General features: G+C 42.3%; 1 protein-coding gene across 13 annotated transcripts in view; it reads right to left on the reverse strand.

The window, feature by feature from the left end:
- Positions 1-15,239, reverse strand: part of MAP2 (microtubule associated protein 2) — a 342,751-nt gene that overhangs the window by 96,812 nt on the left and 230,700 nt on the right. For all 13 annotated transcript variants that reach the window (XM_030580175.1, XM_030580178.1, XM_030580185.1 and 10 more), the window contains one exon: positions 5,181-5,462. In XM_030580175.1, coding sequence (XP_030436035.1) covers positions 5,181-5,442 — 262 coding nt within the window. In that variant the 5' untranslated portion in view covers positions 5,443-5,462. The remainder of the gene's footprint in view (positions 1-5,180; positions 5,463-15,239) is intronic.

Raw genomic sequence — 15,239 nt, forward strand, 5'->3', positions numbered from 1 at the left:
AATATTGGGGGTTGTGCAGATCAATGAAGCACTCTATGTTTGTCAGTCTGCCAGGACCAGCATTCGGCACATTGGCAAACAGCCATTTCTTCTCTGACATGGGACAAGACAACAACGTACCTCGGCTCAGGTTGCTATCCTGTGGCTCTGATAATGTCATTCCGGGAACTCTATCGAGTTGTTAAAAAGTAATTCATCAGGTAACTACATGAGCAATCCAAACCCCCTACGGCATAGCCCTACTTTAGGTATATCATGAAGAAAGAGATCAATTAACTGAGTCATTATACATAATGACACATTAAAATGGCTTATAAGGAAAAGATTTTACAATTAATCCAGCTATTTTTACCTCCAATTATATAAATTGGCCAGATTAGTCATCACCTTACTGAATAAAAAAGAAATTCAATAACAAATACATTTTAAACATACTAAACAAGCCTGATCATTTAAAGTCCTTTGCAAGTTAAGTATGTGTTGGATTTTGAATTAATAACCTACTGATGGTGTTGTGAGGCACCAATAGGATTCCAGAGCTATCCCTTCCAAATTCCTGACCAGGACTTTTCAGTGACCAAATGCTACTATCGCAGATTTTACAATGAGTCATGTGCATGCTGGGAGAAGACACTCCAAGATTATTCAGAATGGTGCAGATACTGATTCAAAGCCCACTGAAGTCAGTCCACTCAACAGTGAAGTACATATTTATAAAGTTTATACAGTAATACTCCCTTTAGAACATATATTTCACATAACAACAGTTAACTTCATGAGAGCTACAGTTCTGATCCGGTATTCCTGGAGCACCCAATATATTCCTTGAAATTAATGGGGTGTGTGCGCGCGCACACACACTTACTGATTTATATGAATATTTTGGGTGTTCCAGGAATATATATAAATCAGGGATCTCTGGATCTATTCTATTCTCAATAACTGATAATGAAAGATTGCATTTATTTTACAGAAATAATTCATAAAATATCAGTGCCAACACTTGCACTCTGTGCTGGCTACGAGTGTGGTAATCAGAGCTCTTGGAGTGCCAGAACATCTGACTTTCACAACACTGTTCTCACAGTATCTCATCATTATGATCACTCCTCTCAACACAAAGGCTTGCCAACCAAGCCTAATTTCATTCTTTCTTTAGAATACAAATTTGGCTGATAAAGGTTTCTGTATAGACGTAATATACGTAGCCTTTTTAGGCTATGTCTACATTACAGCAGTAAGTCAACCTACACTATGCAACTCCAGCTACATGAATAACATAGCTGGAGTCGATGCATCTTAGGTTGAGTTACTGCAGGATCTACACTGCGGGGGGTCGACGGGACCTTACTCTTTTTTGTCAGGGGCAAAGTACAGGGGTCAACAGGAGAGTGATCTGCTGTCGATTTGGTGGGTCTTCACTAGACCCGCTAAATCGATCACCAATGGATCGATCTCAGAGTGTTGATCCCGGCTGTAGTTTAGATCTGGCTTAGTATTGCATGACTTTCTGATTACAAAATAAGCACTACAGAGTATCAGTGAAGCACATGTTAAATGGGAGAAAAGAAAGAAGGCTGAAGTGAACACTTTTATATTCAAGAGATCCGCTATGCTATTGCCCTTCCTTACACAACAAAACGACATCAAGAATGACTTTCTAAGGACAATTCCACAAGCTTAAAGGTGGATCCTGCCCCACTCAGTCTTATGCCAGTGACTTAAATGGGGGGCAAGATCAGGCCCTGAGTCTATCCCGCTGCAGTACCCTCACTGAAATTCCCCTCTGTTGATTTTGTTTCCATTTACAAGGGGGACACGGATCCTGCTGTGTAACTCAGCCATTGCCAGTACGATACCAAGGGAGATTAATCAAAGCCACTGCAACAGGCTGACACAGGGGATTCCAAAATTGAGGTCAGGCTCAGTGAATCTTAGGCAGATGCTAAAAGAGAGACACAACAGTAAATTTTAACGGCGCAACCCTAAGAATGTCACTTGCGGTGAGGTATTATACATGCTTCAGTGATAACGGTTATTCCCCCCTTCAGTTTCAGAGTTGGATAAGGTGCCTTTGTCTGAGCTGACTACCTCTAATGCTGGCTTTCCTCTCAGCCCTTGAGTTTTACAGCATGAGCTCTGTGATCGGGGGCAGTGCAGGAGTGGAGGAGACTCCACAACCATGGCAGAGGGAGGCCACACCATGCCAGGCAGTGTCACAGGTGTTTGAGGGCGACATCTCAATTTCTTACTGGCACCTGAGTTAATCAGAGGCAGGTGAGCCTAGTTAGGCTGAAAGCCTTAAAATGGAACTGAGCTCTTCTCAGAAAAGATCAGGCAAGTATCTAGTGACTAGAAGAGAGGTCCTGTTTGTACTTATGCTTCCATTCGGGTATTTTTTGTCCTGTGCTTATAGACTACAACCAGGGTTTCTTCTGCTTTGTGTTACCGTGGTTGCCCCAGAGAAAAACACTGTAAATAAATTTGAAGCGCCAGTTTGGTTTAATTATATTGCTTTACTTTGGCTCCCTGTGCACTTTCAACTATAAGTTCTTACAAGTGTGTTGTATTTTAGGTTATTATTAATTATTTGTATTACAGTAGCAACTAGAAGGCTTGACTGAGCTCAGGGCTCCATTGTGCTAGAAACTGTAGATACATGTAACAAGAGTCAGTCTCTGCCTCAGAGAGCTTGCGAAGTAAATACCTAGATAGACAAAGCATGGGAGGGTAAACAGTGGTGGAAGGAAGTAAGGAGGCCCAGCCAGCCTCACACAGATTAGTAGCAGAGCCAAGACTTGAATCCTGGTCTCCCACCTCCTAGTCTAATGCTCCCGCCATTGGACTACACCGCTTCAACTTTAAATACCTTATTGGCCAACCCCTTGCCTCCGAAAGCATTACCTAAAATATAAGAGAAATCACGGAATTAGCAAGATGTTTGCCGCTCTGCACTGCCAGAGCCTCGTCCCATCTCATTCCCCATCTGGACACTGTACAATTAGATTATATGGCCTATCTTAGGTACTTACATGGCTCCCATCACTGCAGCATCTCAATGCCTCATGCTCTTCAATGTATTTATCCTCACAACCCCCCAGTGAGGTAGGGCAGTGGTATTATCCCCATTGTACAGATGGAGAACTGAGGCACAGAGGAACTAAGTGACTTCCCCCAGGTCACACAGGGAGTCTATGACAGAGCAGGGAACTGAACCCTGACCTCCCAAGAAAACATGACCTATCAGGAAAGGCTGAAAGAATATGGCATGTTTAGCCTTCAGAAGAGAAGACTGAGAGAGCCTATAACAACAGCCTTCAAATAGGTATAGTGGTGTTATAAGGGGCTGATGATTAATTCTTCTCCATGTTCACTAAGGGTAGGACAACAAATACTCAGCTTAACTTGCAGCAAGGGAGATTTAGGTTAGATCTTAGGAAAAAACTATCCAACTATAACGATGGTTAGGCACTGGAACAGGCTTCCAAGGGAGGTTGTGGAATCCCCATCACTGGAGGTTTTTAAGAACAGGTTCGACAAACACCTGTCAGGGATCATCGACCTGCCTCGGTGCAGGGAGTTGGAGTAGAGGACATTCTGAGGTCCCTTCCAGTCCTACATTTTTACAATTCTATGTCCCAGGCTAGCTCTGTAACCACTGGACCATCCTTCTTCTAGTACTTGTAAAGTGCCAAGCATACAATATAATAAATATAATGAGCAGAGATTGTGAGTGATTAAAAAAGCATTATGTACAGGGACAGATTTTTACCGTACGCACCCCTAGGCACAGCATCTTTAGTGCCCCCTCCTGCCTACAGCTGACCTTTGTGTCACACACAGTTTTAGAGAGGGCAGGCGCCCCTAGAATGCAGACACCCCTAGGCACGTGTCTACTGTGCCTAACTGGAAATCTGGCCCTGACTATATTATGACTATTTGTTGCTAAGTATAGAAGGATGTTAGATTACTGGGAAGGGAAAGGGATCCTTCTACCCAAAGGACAACCATGAACATGTCTGCATTAGTGCCTGCACGTCAGGTTTACTTTATCTCCGGGCTTCTGAGTTGCTGCTAACCACAAGGATAATCTTTCAACATTTAAATGTATATATTTTTAACAGACCTATCATTTCCAGCACAATCTCTTATGAAACTACTTTACGGTCTGGAGATTAAACACCATCCAATTGCTGAGAAATTACGGGTGGCATAAAGTGCAGTCAATGGCCAGTAAATGGTACTAAAATGATCTTCTTAGCATGCATGGATGCATGCACTGAGGGCAGCAGTGTCTGTAAAAGAGAGAAATTCCCTTGCATTGTGCATTTAGGGCTTAAACTGTGAGTTTTACAAAGGAAAGATTGCTGTTTGCTTCGAAAATAAGAAGCCCATCTTGCATATTTCATTAATTTTGATACTATCAGATTTTTTTCATCAGGCCGATTCCTAAAGTCTTTATCCAATTTACACACCAATGAAACTCCCAGTGATTGCAAGGGCAGATATGCCTGTATCAAGACAGAAAAAACACAGAGGGCCAGAATATAGCACCCTTACTAATAGTAGACTACATGGAGTAGTCCCTTTCTCCATGAATTTCAGTAAGATACTACTCAATGGAATGGTGACAGAATCCAGCCCTGAGAAAAGACGTCAGGATTTCCCCTAGGAAAAGGAGAACAGTATCACACAGCAACTGATTGGTTTTTTTGCTTCATGATATCACAATAGGCCTGAATCTCATCTCTCCTACACCAGAATATTCACAGAGTTCCTTGGGGTTTACACCTGACTTTCACCAGTCAGAAACCAGGCCTAATGTCATATATTATTTAATATTTATATAGCGTATTGCCAGCTGTCCTGAATTAGGATCAGGGTCCTGCTATGGTGAGCACGGTACCTACGCAAATGAAAAAAAAATGGTCCCTGTCATGAAGGGTTTGGGCTACCCATCAAAGGCCAAAGTTTTATGTTGCAAGTCTCTTTTTTGCAGTGGAGCAATTAAAAGGATAGCAAAGGAAGTATGTATAAAAAGCAAACACCATGGCTTTGCCCTCTGAGAGCTCGAACTGCACATGTGGGAAAACTCAGTGTGTTCACCTTCAGACCAAAGTGACCTCAAAGCAAGATATTATAGGAGAAAAGGAGAGTGGGCCGAAGTCTGGCTTTGTCACCTGCTGTTTCTCTGTCTCCTGTGGATAGCTCTCCATTGATCCCATTCTCTTTGGTTCTAGAGTATGTGCCCTGTTGCCCACGTTCACCGTATCCTGCTTCCTCATCCTCTCTGTATGGAAATCCATTGGCACTTCTGACCAATTCGGCACCTGCACCAGCTTGCTCTTTAATTTCAGGGGAATGTGGATGTGAAGAAGCATCTGTTAGTTGACTTGAAGTCCAGTGCGGTGCCTTGGCTTCATCCTTCCTATCATCTGCCATTTTTCCTCTCTTTCTTTGTCCTGTAATTACATTAGTAAGATAGATCAGCAGTGATCCAGGGATGGTTCCCCGGCTCATTGTTTACAAGGCTAGCATAGCACATACACATTTCTCAACTACATTGTCAGGGAACGCCAAACAACTGCCAGGCAAGGGGTTTACAAGTAAATCAAAGTTCACTCTGCACATGACTGAGTTGCTTTAAAAAAGATTATTAAACTGTACGGGCCAGATTCAGATTGACTTCAATGGATTACGCTGGTTTCTGCCACTGATTTCTTGATGGAAGATCTTTCATGAATCAGTTTTGGGATCAGTGAGTTCAAAAACATTTGGACATAAGTAATGGCAAATGACTCATTCCTCATGGAAACATCTCCTAGTGATGGAGGAGAAGAATGTGATAATGACTCTTTAGCTACAGCTCTTATTATTAATTATTAGTAGTATTGCAGTAGCACCTAGACGCTCCAGTTATGGACCAGGACCCCACTGTGCTCAAACAAAAAGATGCTCCCTGCCCCCATATGCTGCCAGACATGGCAGAAACAATATTCATGAACATTCATTTAGATTCTGACCCTATGTTTGCCTTTACCACATTTAGATCCCTTCTTATTCATGAGTTGCAAACATTCACACACATTTCTTCTGTTCACATAAATGTCTGGGGAATAGCTGCTTCTCAGACAAGCTGTTGTGCATAAAGGTATTTATGCATGAACACATATAATATAACACTATTCCTCATTTGCTATTCTCCTGTTTAAAATGTTTCATTCATTCCATCAGGGAGCAGAAAAAGTACCATGGGACTTCGGTCTTGTCTTTACTGTACAAAAAAGTGTGGTTTTATATCAAGAGTTAGCAATCTTAATTGACAATCCTAGTGGAGACAAGGCACAGTAGTTTTTACCTCGCTATAGTTAGTTGAGCTAAGCCCCAGGTGGGAAGGGCATCGGGCTGACCTTGACTAGCTAACAAGCTACGTCATGGCTAAAGATTACTTGCACCTTATCTCCTGTATGATGTAAAATCTTGATGCAAAGAACACACATTTTTTTTTTATCAGTGAAGACAAAGCCATAGTTGGCCAATCACAAAGAGTGAACAGTCTAACAAAGCAGTTTGTGAACAACAGATAGGCTGAAAATTGCTTGTCAAACCTATTCTGTAGATACTTAGGATAAACAAACGTATTTACAGGAATCGGGATCAGTTTGTAGCTGATTTGCAAACAGAACAAAAGGCAAAATTGTCTGATAATTTATACCCAGCAAATAATTTCCGCCACTCTAATCATATATTGATTTTCTGAGCTACTAATTTTTCTTTTAATGAAAAATCCTTTTGAAATAAGAATATTAGTGTTCAGTTACAATAAAAATATCAGTCATTTTATATAACTCTCATATAAAAGTGACAAACATATATACTCACCTGCAGAAATATAGCATTGTGTATATTACGTACTAGATAGCATACTTCTTTGGGGAACACTGGACTGAGTAAAGACCCTATAATATGTTCTCTTTGCTGTAGTGAAAATAGGAAGCTTAGCAAAATCACAAGGCGCATTGGGGTGGACAGAAGGATTTATGCCTCTCAGTCAGCCACAAAAAATATGATACTGTTTTATATTAACTAGTCCTTGCCCTGTGCTCTCTCCCAGAGCCAGTGCTAGGCCAAAGCAGACTAAGCAATTGCTTAGGGCCCACAAGCATCTCAAAGGCCCTCCCCCAATTTATTTGTTATTATTATTATTTTCATAAGAATTTGCCTGTTTTAGTATTGTATGCGTGTGGAAGCCCACAAAAATATTCCTGCTTAGGGCCCCCAATGGGATAGCACCACCACGGCTTCCTCCTCTTCCTTTATTCTCTATTGGAAGTCATATCAATTAGGTTTCTTGTTTAAGAGATTTCAGCTCATACAATGAGTGCCAGGAAGCCATGACGCAGTCATCTCAAGTCAACCAGCAGCCTGGAAAATGTTATTGGTGGAACGGAGGAAGAGAAGGTACAAGTTGGTGCCTTCATGTACTTGAGGCAGTCATCTGCCTTTAATTCTTTTCATGCTATGAAATTAAAAACAGTTTGTGATCAAAGTTCTTTCCAGAAACAGGAGAGCATGGGGCAAATTCTGACCGCTGGAGATAACACATTAACACACTGCAAAAATCAATGGACTTCACTAAGGAGGGTCATGTATCTGAGGCTGAATTTAGCCTGTTCTGTCAAAAAAAAAGTATATACCCAGCTGTGTTCCTTTATTAAACTGAACAAAAGCTAACAGCAATATTGACTCAAAGTTTCCATCCATCCATTCAAGGCATTTAAAGCTAGATCCAAAGCTCTTGGGGGTTAATGAGAGTCTTTACATTGACTTCTAAGGGGTTTGGATCCGGCCCATGTATCACATTCTAACTCCAGAGGTTATTGTCTCCAAAAATGAAGACGATACCAAGAATCATCTTGTTGAGAGGGGCTTATATAATAGCAAATGCAAGGAAATGTATACAGTAGCAAATTTTGATAAAAGTGAAGGTTACAATCACAGCACAATAATCCTAATGCTACTGTCTCCAAGTGTCCCTTCCCCTTTAAGTTACACACTTCTTTGTTCTCTTCCATTTCTGTGGGAAGGGTATTTGCATTCTTATCCATGCTACAGAGAGTCCTCTGTGACAGTAAGAGAAGTGCTTTCATCTTTAAAAGTAAATATAGTGGGTGGGTTTCAACGGCAACTATATGTATCTGGGGGCAGACTTTGGCTCAGTATGCATAAAAGATGGTTAGAGAGTGAAACATTGATGAATTCATTCTAGACTCTGTTATTCATAAGATGCTCTCACAGTTTATAATGCTAGTAGAAACACTGGGAGTGAGTCACAATACTTCTTTGTATTCACTTCAGGGATGACTACTATCCCGAATGTACACACTGTACCCCTTAGACAAATGGAGCATAGGAGAGAGCCCATCATGCCCATGTGCACTTTTTATCATGCTTTTACCACTGAATGTATTTAATTCAATAGCAAATTAATTATTCAATTAGTTAATTCAAGTAGTAGCCTAGAAAAAGTGCAAAGTGGTTAATCACTGTGGCAGTGTTTAAATAGTGTTATGTAAATAAATGAAAAGAATAAAAGGTCCATCAATCATATAGTTAAAACACATCATTGCTAGAAATTTTAAGTCAGTTTGCCTTTTCCACTATAGTTTTCTGGTTTCCTTTCTGAACTGCTATGAAGGCCTTTGAAAATTACAAAGACAGACAGAGCATCCTCTTGAAATGTCATGCTTCCATGGTTAAAACTACTTGTGACATTTATCACCCCTCACTCTTCTGATTCCAGTGTTACCTAATTATGATGTAATATGCTACAACAATCTTAAGGGCATGTTCCCTCCTACCGCTCCCTCAGGGGAATGTAGAGGTGGTAGAAGAGTCTGGACTGACAGAATTAGCTATTTAAATCCTCCGTTTCCCCACAGAATAGCTGTCTGGGAGTGGGAAAGAGTGAGGGAGAGGTGGTGGTGGGGTGGCTAGGGTATGGAATAACACACAAGAGAGCTCGTTCACTTCCCAGCTCTGTCAAATTCCCTTGGTCAAAGCCAATAATCTCTCTGTGACCCAATTCCCCGTTCATAACATGAAGGTAATTTTATGTCTTTGTCTCCCTTGTCTATTTAAAATATAAGCTCTTTGGAGCAGGGACTCTCTTATCCTATATGTATGTACAGCACCTAGCACAATGGGGCCCCATTTCAGCTGAGGCTTTCTAGGCACTACTGTAATACACCTAAATGACCTGGACTAGGTACAGCCCTGGTGGTTGTAGAAGCTGGCTCATGCTGCTACACCAGTGTGCCTCAACCCTCACCTGAAGGAACTATCTCCAGGGAAAAGAGTGTATTGTAGTCTCTGTGGCCAGTGGGATCATCTATCTGCAGGGATTGCTGATTATTGCTGCTTGTGATGGTAGTTTTTGTGAAGTGGACAATTTTCCACAAGGAACTGGACTGAGCCCACAACACTCAAAGGATACCAAACAGCTACTGGGTGGCAACAACTTTCAGCTACTGCTAACTTCAGCTGTGTTTGAAACCAGGGGTGAAAGTCTTTGCTTTTATTCCAAAGCAATTCCAACCCTCCTGCAATCCGGGCTTCATCTCACACAAGTATAAACCTTCCCTTTTAGGAGTTCTGCTCGGTCAGGTAAGCGACACACTGTATCAGGCGCAGCATTATATAACACTTGTATTTAATTAAATGTTTCCTGTTAAAACAGTAACTAAAGACAACTTCGCAGAGCAAGTTACAGCTGTAGGGTCAACCTTCCCATCCTTCCACAGCAGTAACAAAGGAGTCACAGTGCCATTACACAGGGTGGAGCAACAATACCAGAGTCTACTCGTGAGAACAGCATCTCCCTCCTGCATGTTACAGAGCAGATCTCAGCAGTGATGCCCTGTGCACTGACTACTGGGAGGAGCACGGATGGCTGACAGGGTGGGCAAGGTGGGGTCAACTGATACACCACTATGGATCCTCTGATCGATCCACCCATGGAAGGGTCATGATGCAACCACAAAGGCAGCCCTAGATACAGTAGTGGCCACGGAGACGCTCTTCACGGACCCAAGTACATGCTCCGGCTATTTGGCCTTGAGCTAGGTGTCACACCGTCTAAAGGAGAAACCTTGGCCTTGTAACACAAATTATGGTAATAAATAACCACCCTAATATCTGTCGGAATTAGCACTGTGGCAGAAGGAATTTAAACATTTTGCACTTAGCACAAAAAGTGAAACTCACCAGGAGTTTGTGGCTTGACACAGTTGCAGCTGTCTCATCTTTTAATGTGAGTGTATATATTTTTGTTGCCTCATATATTTTCTGACATGACACCTGCTCCCAGTCTCCTCGCCAAGCTCTATCAAACCGACGTGCTCTGAACCCAGCACATAACAAATGCTTCACACCGCAATGTAATGAAAGCACACGGTGCAGAGCCAGAGAGAACTCTGGGTTTCGTTCTTCCCAATGCTACCCCTCCTAAAATGTCTTCTGTGATCACATTCCTAACAGAACAGTTTTTCAGAGTGGGATTTCCAAAAAGGACACAGCGTTGGCCTAACTCTGCTCATGATCTAGAAGAAGCAAGCTAATTAACAAAATTACCAGTTGATCCTAAAGTTAGAAGATGCCAGGACTCTGTGAACAAATATGTTGTTGGGTAGAATTATTCACTGCTCACAATTTGAGACCCTCTTCATCTCGAGCACCACCAGGGACAAACTGGCTCCTATAGTAACTTATACTTATATTATACTTCTTCCTTTCCCACCATTCAGACTACTAGTTTGCAGTTAGTTCCCTGTTTCTTTACAATACCAGCAAGACTATGCCCCTAAATATAATTTCTTATTTGTAAAACCTGCAAAGAATATTTCTGTTACTCACAATTATGATTATTTCTTTGAGGGTTTTGCCCCCATAAATTGTAAACAGTCAACCAATAGCTGTGCATTTCTCATAGACTATTTTATGCTTAAAATATTCTCTATTTTCACTACACCTTTGACTACAACATAAATGGAAAAAACGCAAAGATACTTGAATTGTGGGCTGAAGAAAAGAATCTCATTGTGTAAAGACTGAGAGCATTTACTGCAATCTCTATCCTTACCAGAGCTGAAAACAAGGAATGACTCAAGTCTCCCAGGTGGTTTATGAGACCTGTAAATGGGCACTGCAGTAAGCAATTAGGAAATCAAACAAATCACTATTCATTTTCTAGTGATTTTCTTCTCCTTCTTTCAGAGGTAGTCTTGGTCTCCAACACCAAATTCTACAGGCCACTTCCCTCAGATCCCACTGAGGAATACACTAAGAAACTGCAACATCTACTCAGGACACTCCCTACACTAACACCGGAACAAATCAACATACCCTTAGAGCCCCGACCAGGGTTATTTTATCTACTACCCAAGATCCACAAACCCGGAAATCCTGGACGCCCCATCATCTCGGGCATTGGCACTCTCACTGAAGGACTGTCTGGATATGTGGACTCTCTACACAGACCCTATGCCATCAGAACTCCCAGCTATCTCCTTGACACCACTGATTTCCTGAGGAAACTACAAAGCATTGGTGACCTTACAGAAAACACCATCCTAGCCACCATGGATGTAGAGGCTCTCTACACGAACATCCCACACACAGATGGAATACAAGCTCTCAGGAACAGTATCCCTGATGATGCCACAGCACAACTGGCTGCTGAGCTCTGTGCCTTTATCCTCACACACAACTATTTCAAATTTGATGACAATATATATCTCCAGATCAGTGGCAAAGCTATGGGCACCCACATGGCCCCACAATATGCCAATATTTTTATGGCTGACCTGGAACAATGCTTCCTCAGCTCTCGTCCACTCACGCCCCTTCTCTACCTACGCTACATTGATGACATCTTCATCATCTGGACCCATGGGAAGGAGTCTCTGGAAAAATTGCACCACGATTTCAACAGCTTCCACCCCACCATCAGCCTCAGCCTGGACCAGTCTACACAGGAGGTCCACCAACTAGACACCACGGTGCAAATAAGTGATGGTCACATTACCACCACCCTATACCGAAAACCTACGGACCGCTATGCCTACCTTCATGCCTCCAGCTTCCATTCCGGGCACATCACACGATCCATTGTCTACAGCCAAGCACTGAGGTACAACCGCATCTGCTCTAACCCCTCAGACAGAGACCAACACCTACAAAATCTCCACCAAGCATTCTCAAAACTACAATACCCGCACGAGGAAATAAGGAAACAGATCAACAGAGCCAGACATGTACCCAGAAGCCTCCTACTGCAAGACAAACCCAAGAAAGAAACCAACAGTACTCCATTGACCATCACATACAGTCCCCAGCTAAAACCTCTCCTACGCATCATCAGGGATCTACAACCCATCCTGGACAATGATCCCACACTTTCACAGGCCTTGGGTGGCAGGCCAGTCCTTGCCCACAGGCAACCTGCCAACCTGAAACATATTCTCACCAGTAACTGCACACTGCACAATAGTAACTCTAGCTCAGGAACCAATCCATGCAACAAACCTCGATGCCAACTCTGCCCACATATCTACACCAGCGACACCATCACAGGACCTAACCAGATCAGCCACACCATCACCGGTTCATTCACCTGCACCTCCACCAATGTAATATATGCTATCATATGCCAGCAATGCCCCTCTGCTATGTACATCGGCCAAACTGGACAGTCGCTACGAAAAAGGATAAATGGACACAAATCAGATATTAGGAATGGCAATATACAAAAACCTGTAGGAGAACACTTCAACCTCCCTGGCCACACTATAGTAGACCTTAAGGTGGCCATCCTGCAGCAAAAAAACGTCAGGACCAGACTTCAAAGAGAAACTGCTGAGCTTCAGTTCATCTGCAAATTTGACACCATCAGCTCAGGATTAAACATGGAATTGCTTAAACATTGGAATGGCTTGCCAATTACAAAACCAGTTTCTCCTCCCTTGGTTTTCACACCTCAACTGCTAGAACAGGGCCTCATCCTCCCTGATTGAACTACCTCATTATCTCTAGTTTGCCTGCATATATATATATATACCTGCCCCTGGAAATTTCCACTACATGCATCTGACGAAGTGGGTATTCACCCACGAAACTCATGCTCCAAAACGTCTGTTAGTCTATAAGGTGCCATAGGATTCTTTGCTGCTTTTAAAAAGACAGAAATAGTTGATGTAAACCAAAGGAAAACAAATAATACTGTTTTTTAAAAAAGTCTCTTTTAATGGGTTTTGGATGTGTTGGTTCATTAAATACTCTGTTGATCTTCTGATGAGGTACAGAGTTTAATCACTGTGCAGTGTGTTTGTTCTACATTACATAATCTACTGTTTTTCATTTGCTTGCTTAGAAACAATCAGAGCTGTTCTTTTAGACTAGCTATTTTGTCTTTCCTTCAAGTACAAAGGGCCGAATCCAAAGTCCATTGAAGGCCAAGGAAAGATTCTTATTGGGCGTTGGATGAGGCCCAAACTGAGTCTACTCCTTGTAGAGAAAAGCACAAAAATATAAACCAGGGAACCAAAAATTAAAACTTAGGCAAAGTGTCAAAGTGTCCTCCTCCCAAATCACAAAATTAAAGGCACAAAATTGGAGACTATATTTGATTTCCACCCCCAATACAGAAGGTCCTTCAAATCTAATTACTAGGGGCCTTATTTTGATTTCACACTAGTTTTACAACATGGTAATTCCATTAATGTCAGGGGAGTTAATATGGATTTACACTGGTGTAAGAGAAGAATCTGACTCTTTGATTCTATGATTCTGTGATTCACTACTTTGTCCTAAGTCTCATTTCCACTAAGGCCCATTTACACTGCCAGTATTGTAAATGGGAATCAGACCCGCATGGCTCACCTACTTATTTTTGGCTCACCTACTTATTGTTTATGGTGGAAATATCAGGTGCAATGAGCACCTGAAATACAGATATACTTGTCTGTTTGTTTGTTTTTTAAAAAGGGCATAAAAACTACAAATTCTAAGGGAACCAATAATTATTAAAACAAGAACTCCTGACAGGGAGTTCACATAGACTGATATTATACGGAATATCCTTTACAGATGATTTCTAAGAGTCAGTGTTTGGTGGTAATTGCAACCCAGGCATCTGCAAAAAATGAAAGATGGGTGCTAAGGGGAGTACAGAAGGGGTGAAGATCGTCTTTCACTGGTCGAGGACTCTTGACCACAGCATCAAACCTGCGAGCTCTGTGCCAAAGATGAGTGTGCTGTTACTGTAGAAGGACTGCCCCTCTCCTTCTGGAAGCAAGGTCTGACTCTAGAAAAATCAGGAGCCCTTTGTCGGTACTCATAGAAGGAAAGGGAGGCCTCTGACTGGAGACTGACTCAGTTCTGGTGTGCTTCCCTTTCTGTGACGGTGTGTAGAGATCCAGGCACCGAGGCATCATCCTGCAGTCCGTCAGAGTGTGAAGTGCTTCATCAGTTCCTGAATTTAAAAGGTCATGGCCTTCGAAAGGCAGGTCTTCAACAGTGGCCTGACCCTCTTTTGGGATGACTGCAACCAAAATGTTCTTCTTGTAGTGACTGCCATGGCCATAGACCTGGTGGGCCTGTGTGCTGAAGGATTCCAGGCGTATGTGCACAAGGTGCTCATAGCTACAGTGGGCGCCCATCTGCACACGCACACAAACACACACAGAGTCATCCAAACATTTTCAAAATCGAACAAAAGACTCGCTGTAGGTTTGGATTCAAATTCATTGAAAGATTCTTAGGTTGGTTCTTAGTTAATCTGAACTTATTCATTATCCTTCCCCATCATCTGAATTTCAATAGTGCCTAAGATCCCTAGTGATGGACCAGGACCACCACTGTGCTAGGGGCTATACAAACACAACAAAAAGGTCACATATCAATAACTGAAATGGGAAAGTATCAGAGGGTAGCCGTGTTAGTCTGGATCTGTAAAAGCAGCAAAGAATCCTGTGGCACCTTATAGACTAACAGACGTTTTGGAGCATGAGCTTTCGTGGGTGAATACCCACTTCCTCAGATGCATGTAATGGAAATATCCAGGGGCAGGTATATATATGTGTGCTAGCAAGCAAGCTAGAGATAACGAGGTCGGTTCAATCAGGGAGTGAATGGCTTGCCAATTACAGAACCAGTTTCTCCTCTCTTGGTTTTCACACCTC

This window comes from Gopherus evgoodei, chromosome 11 (genome assembly GCF_007399415.2).
Source record: "Gopherus evgoodei ecotype Sinaloan lineage chromosome 11, rGopEvg1_v1.p, whole genome shotgun sequence".
NCBI lineage: Eukaryota > Metazoa > Chordata > Testudines > Testudinidae > Gopherus > Gopherus evgoodei.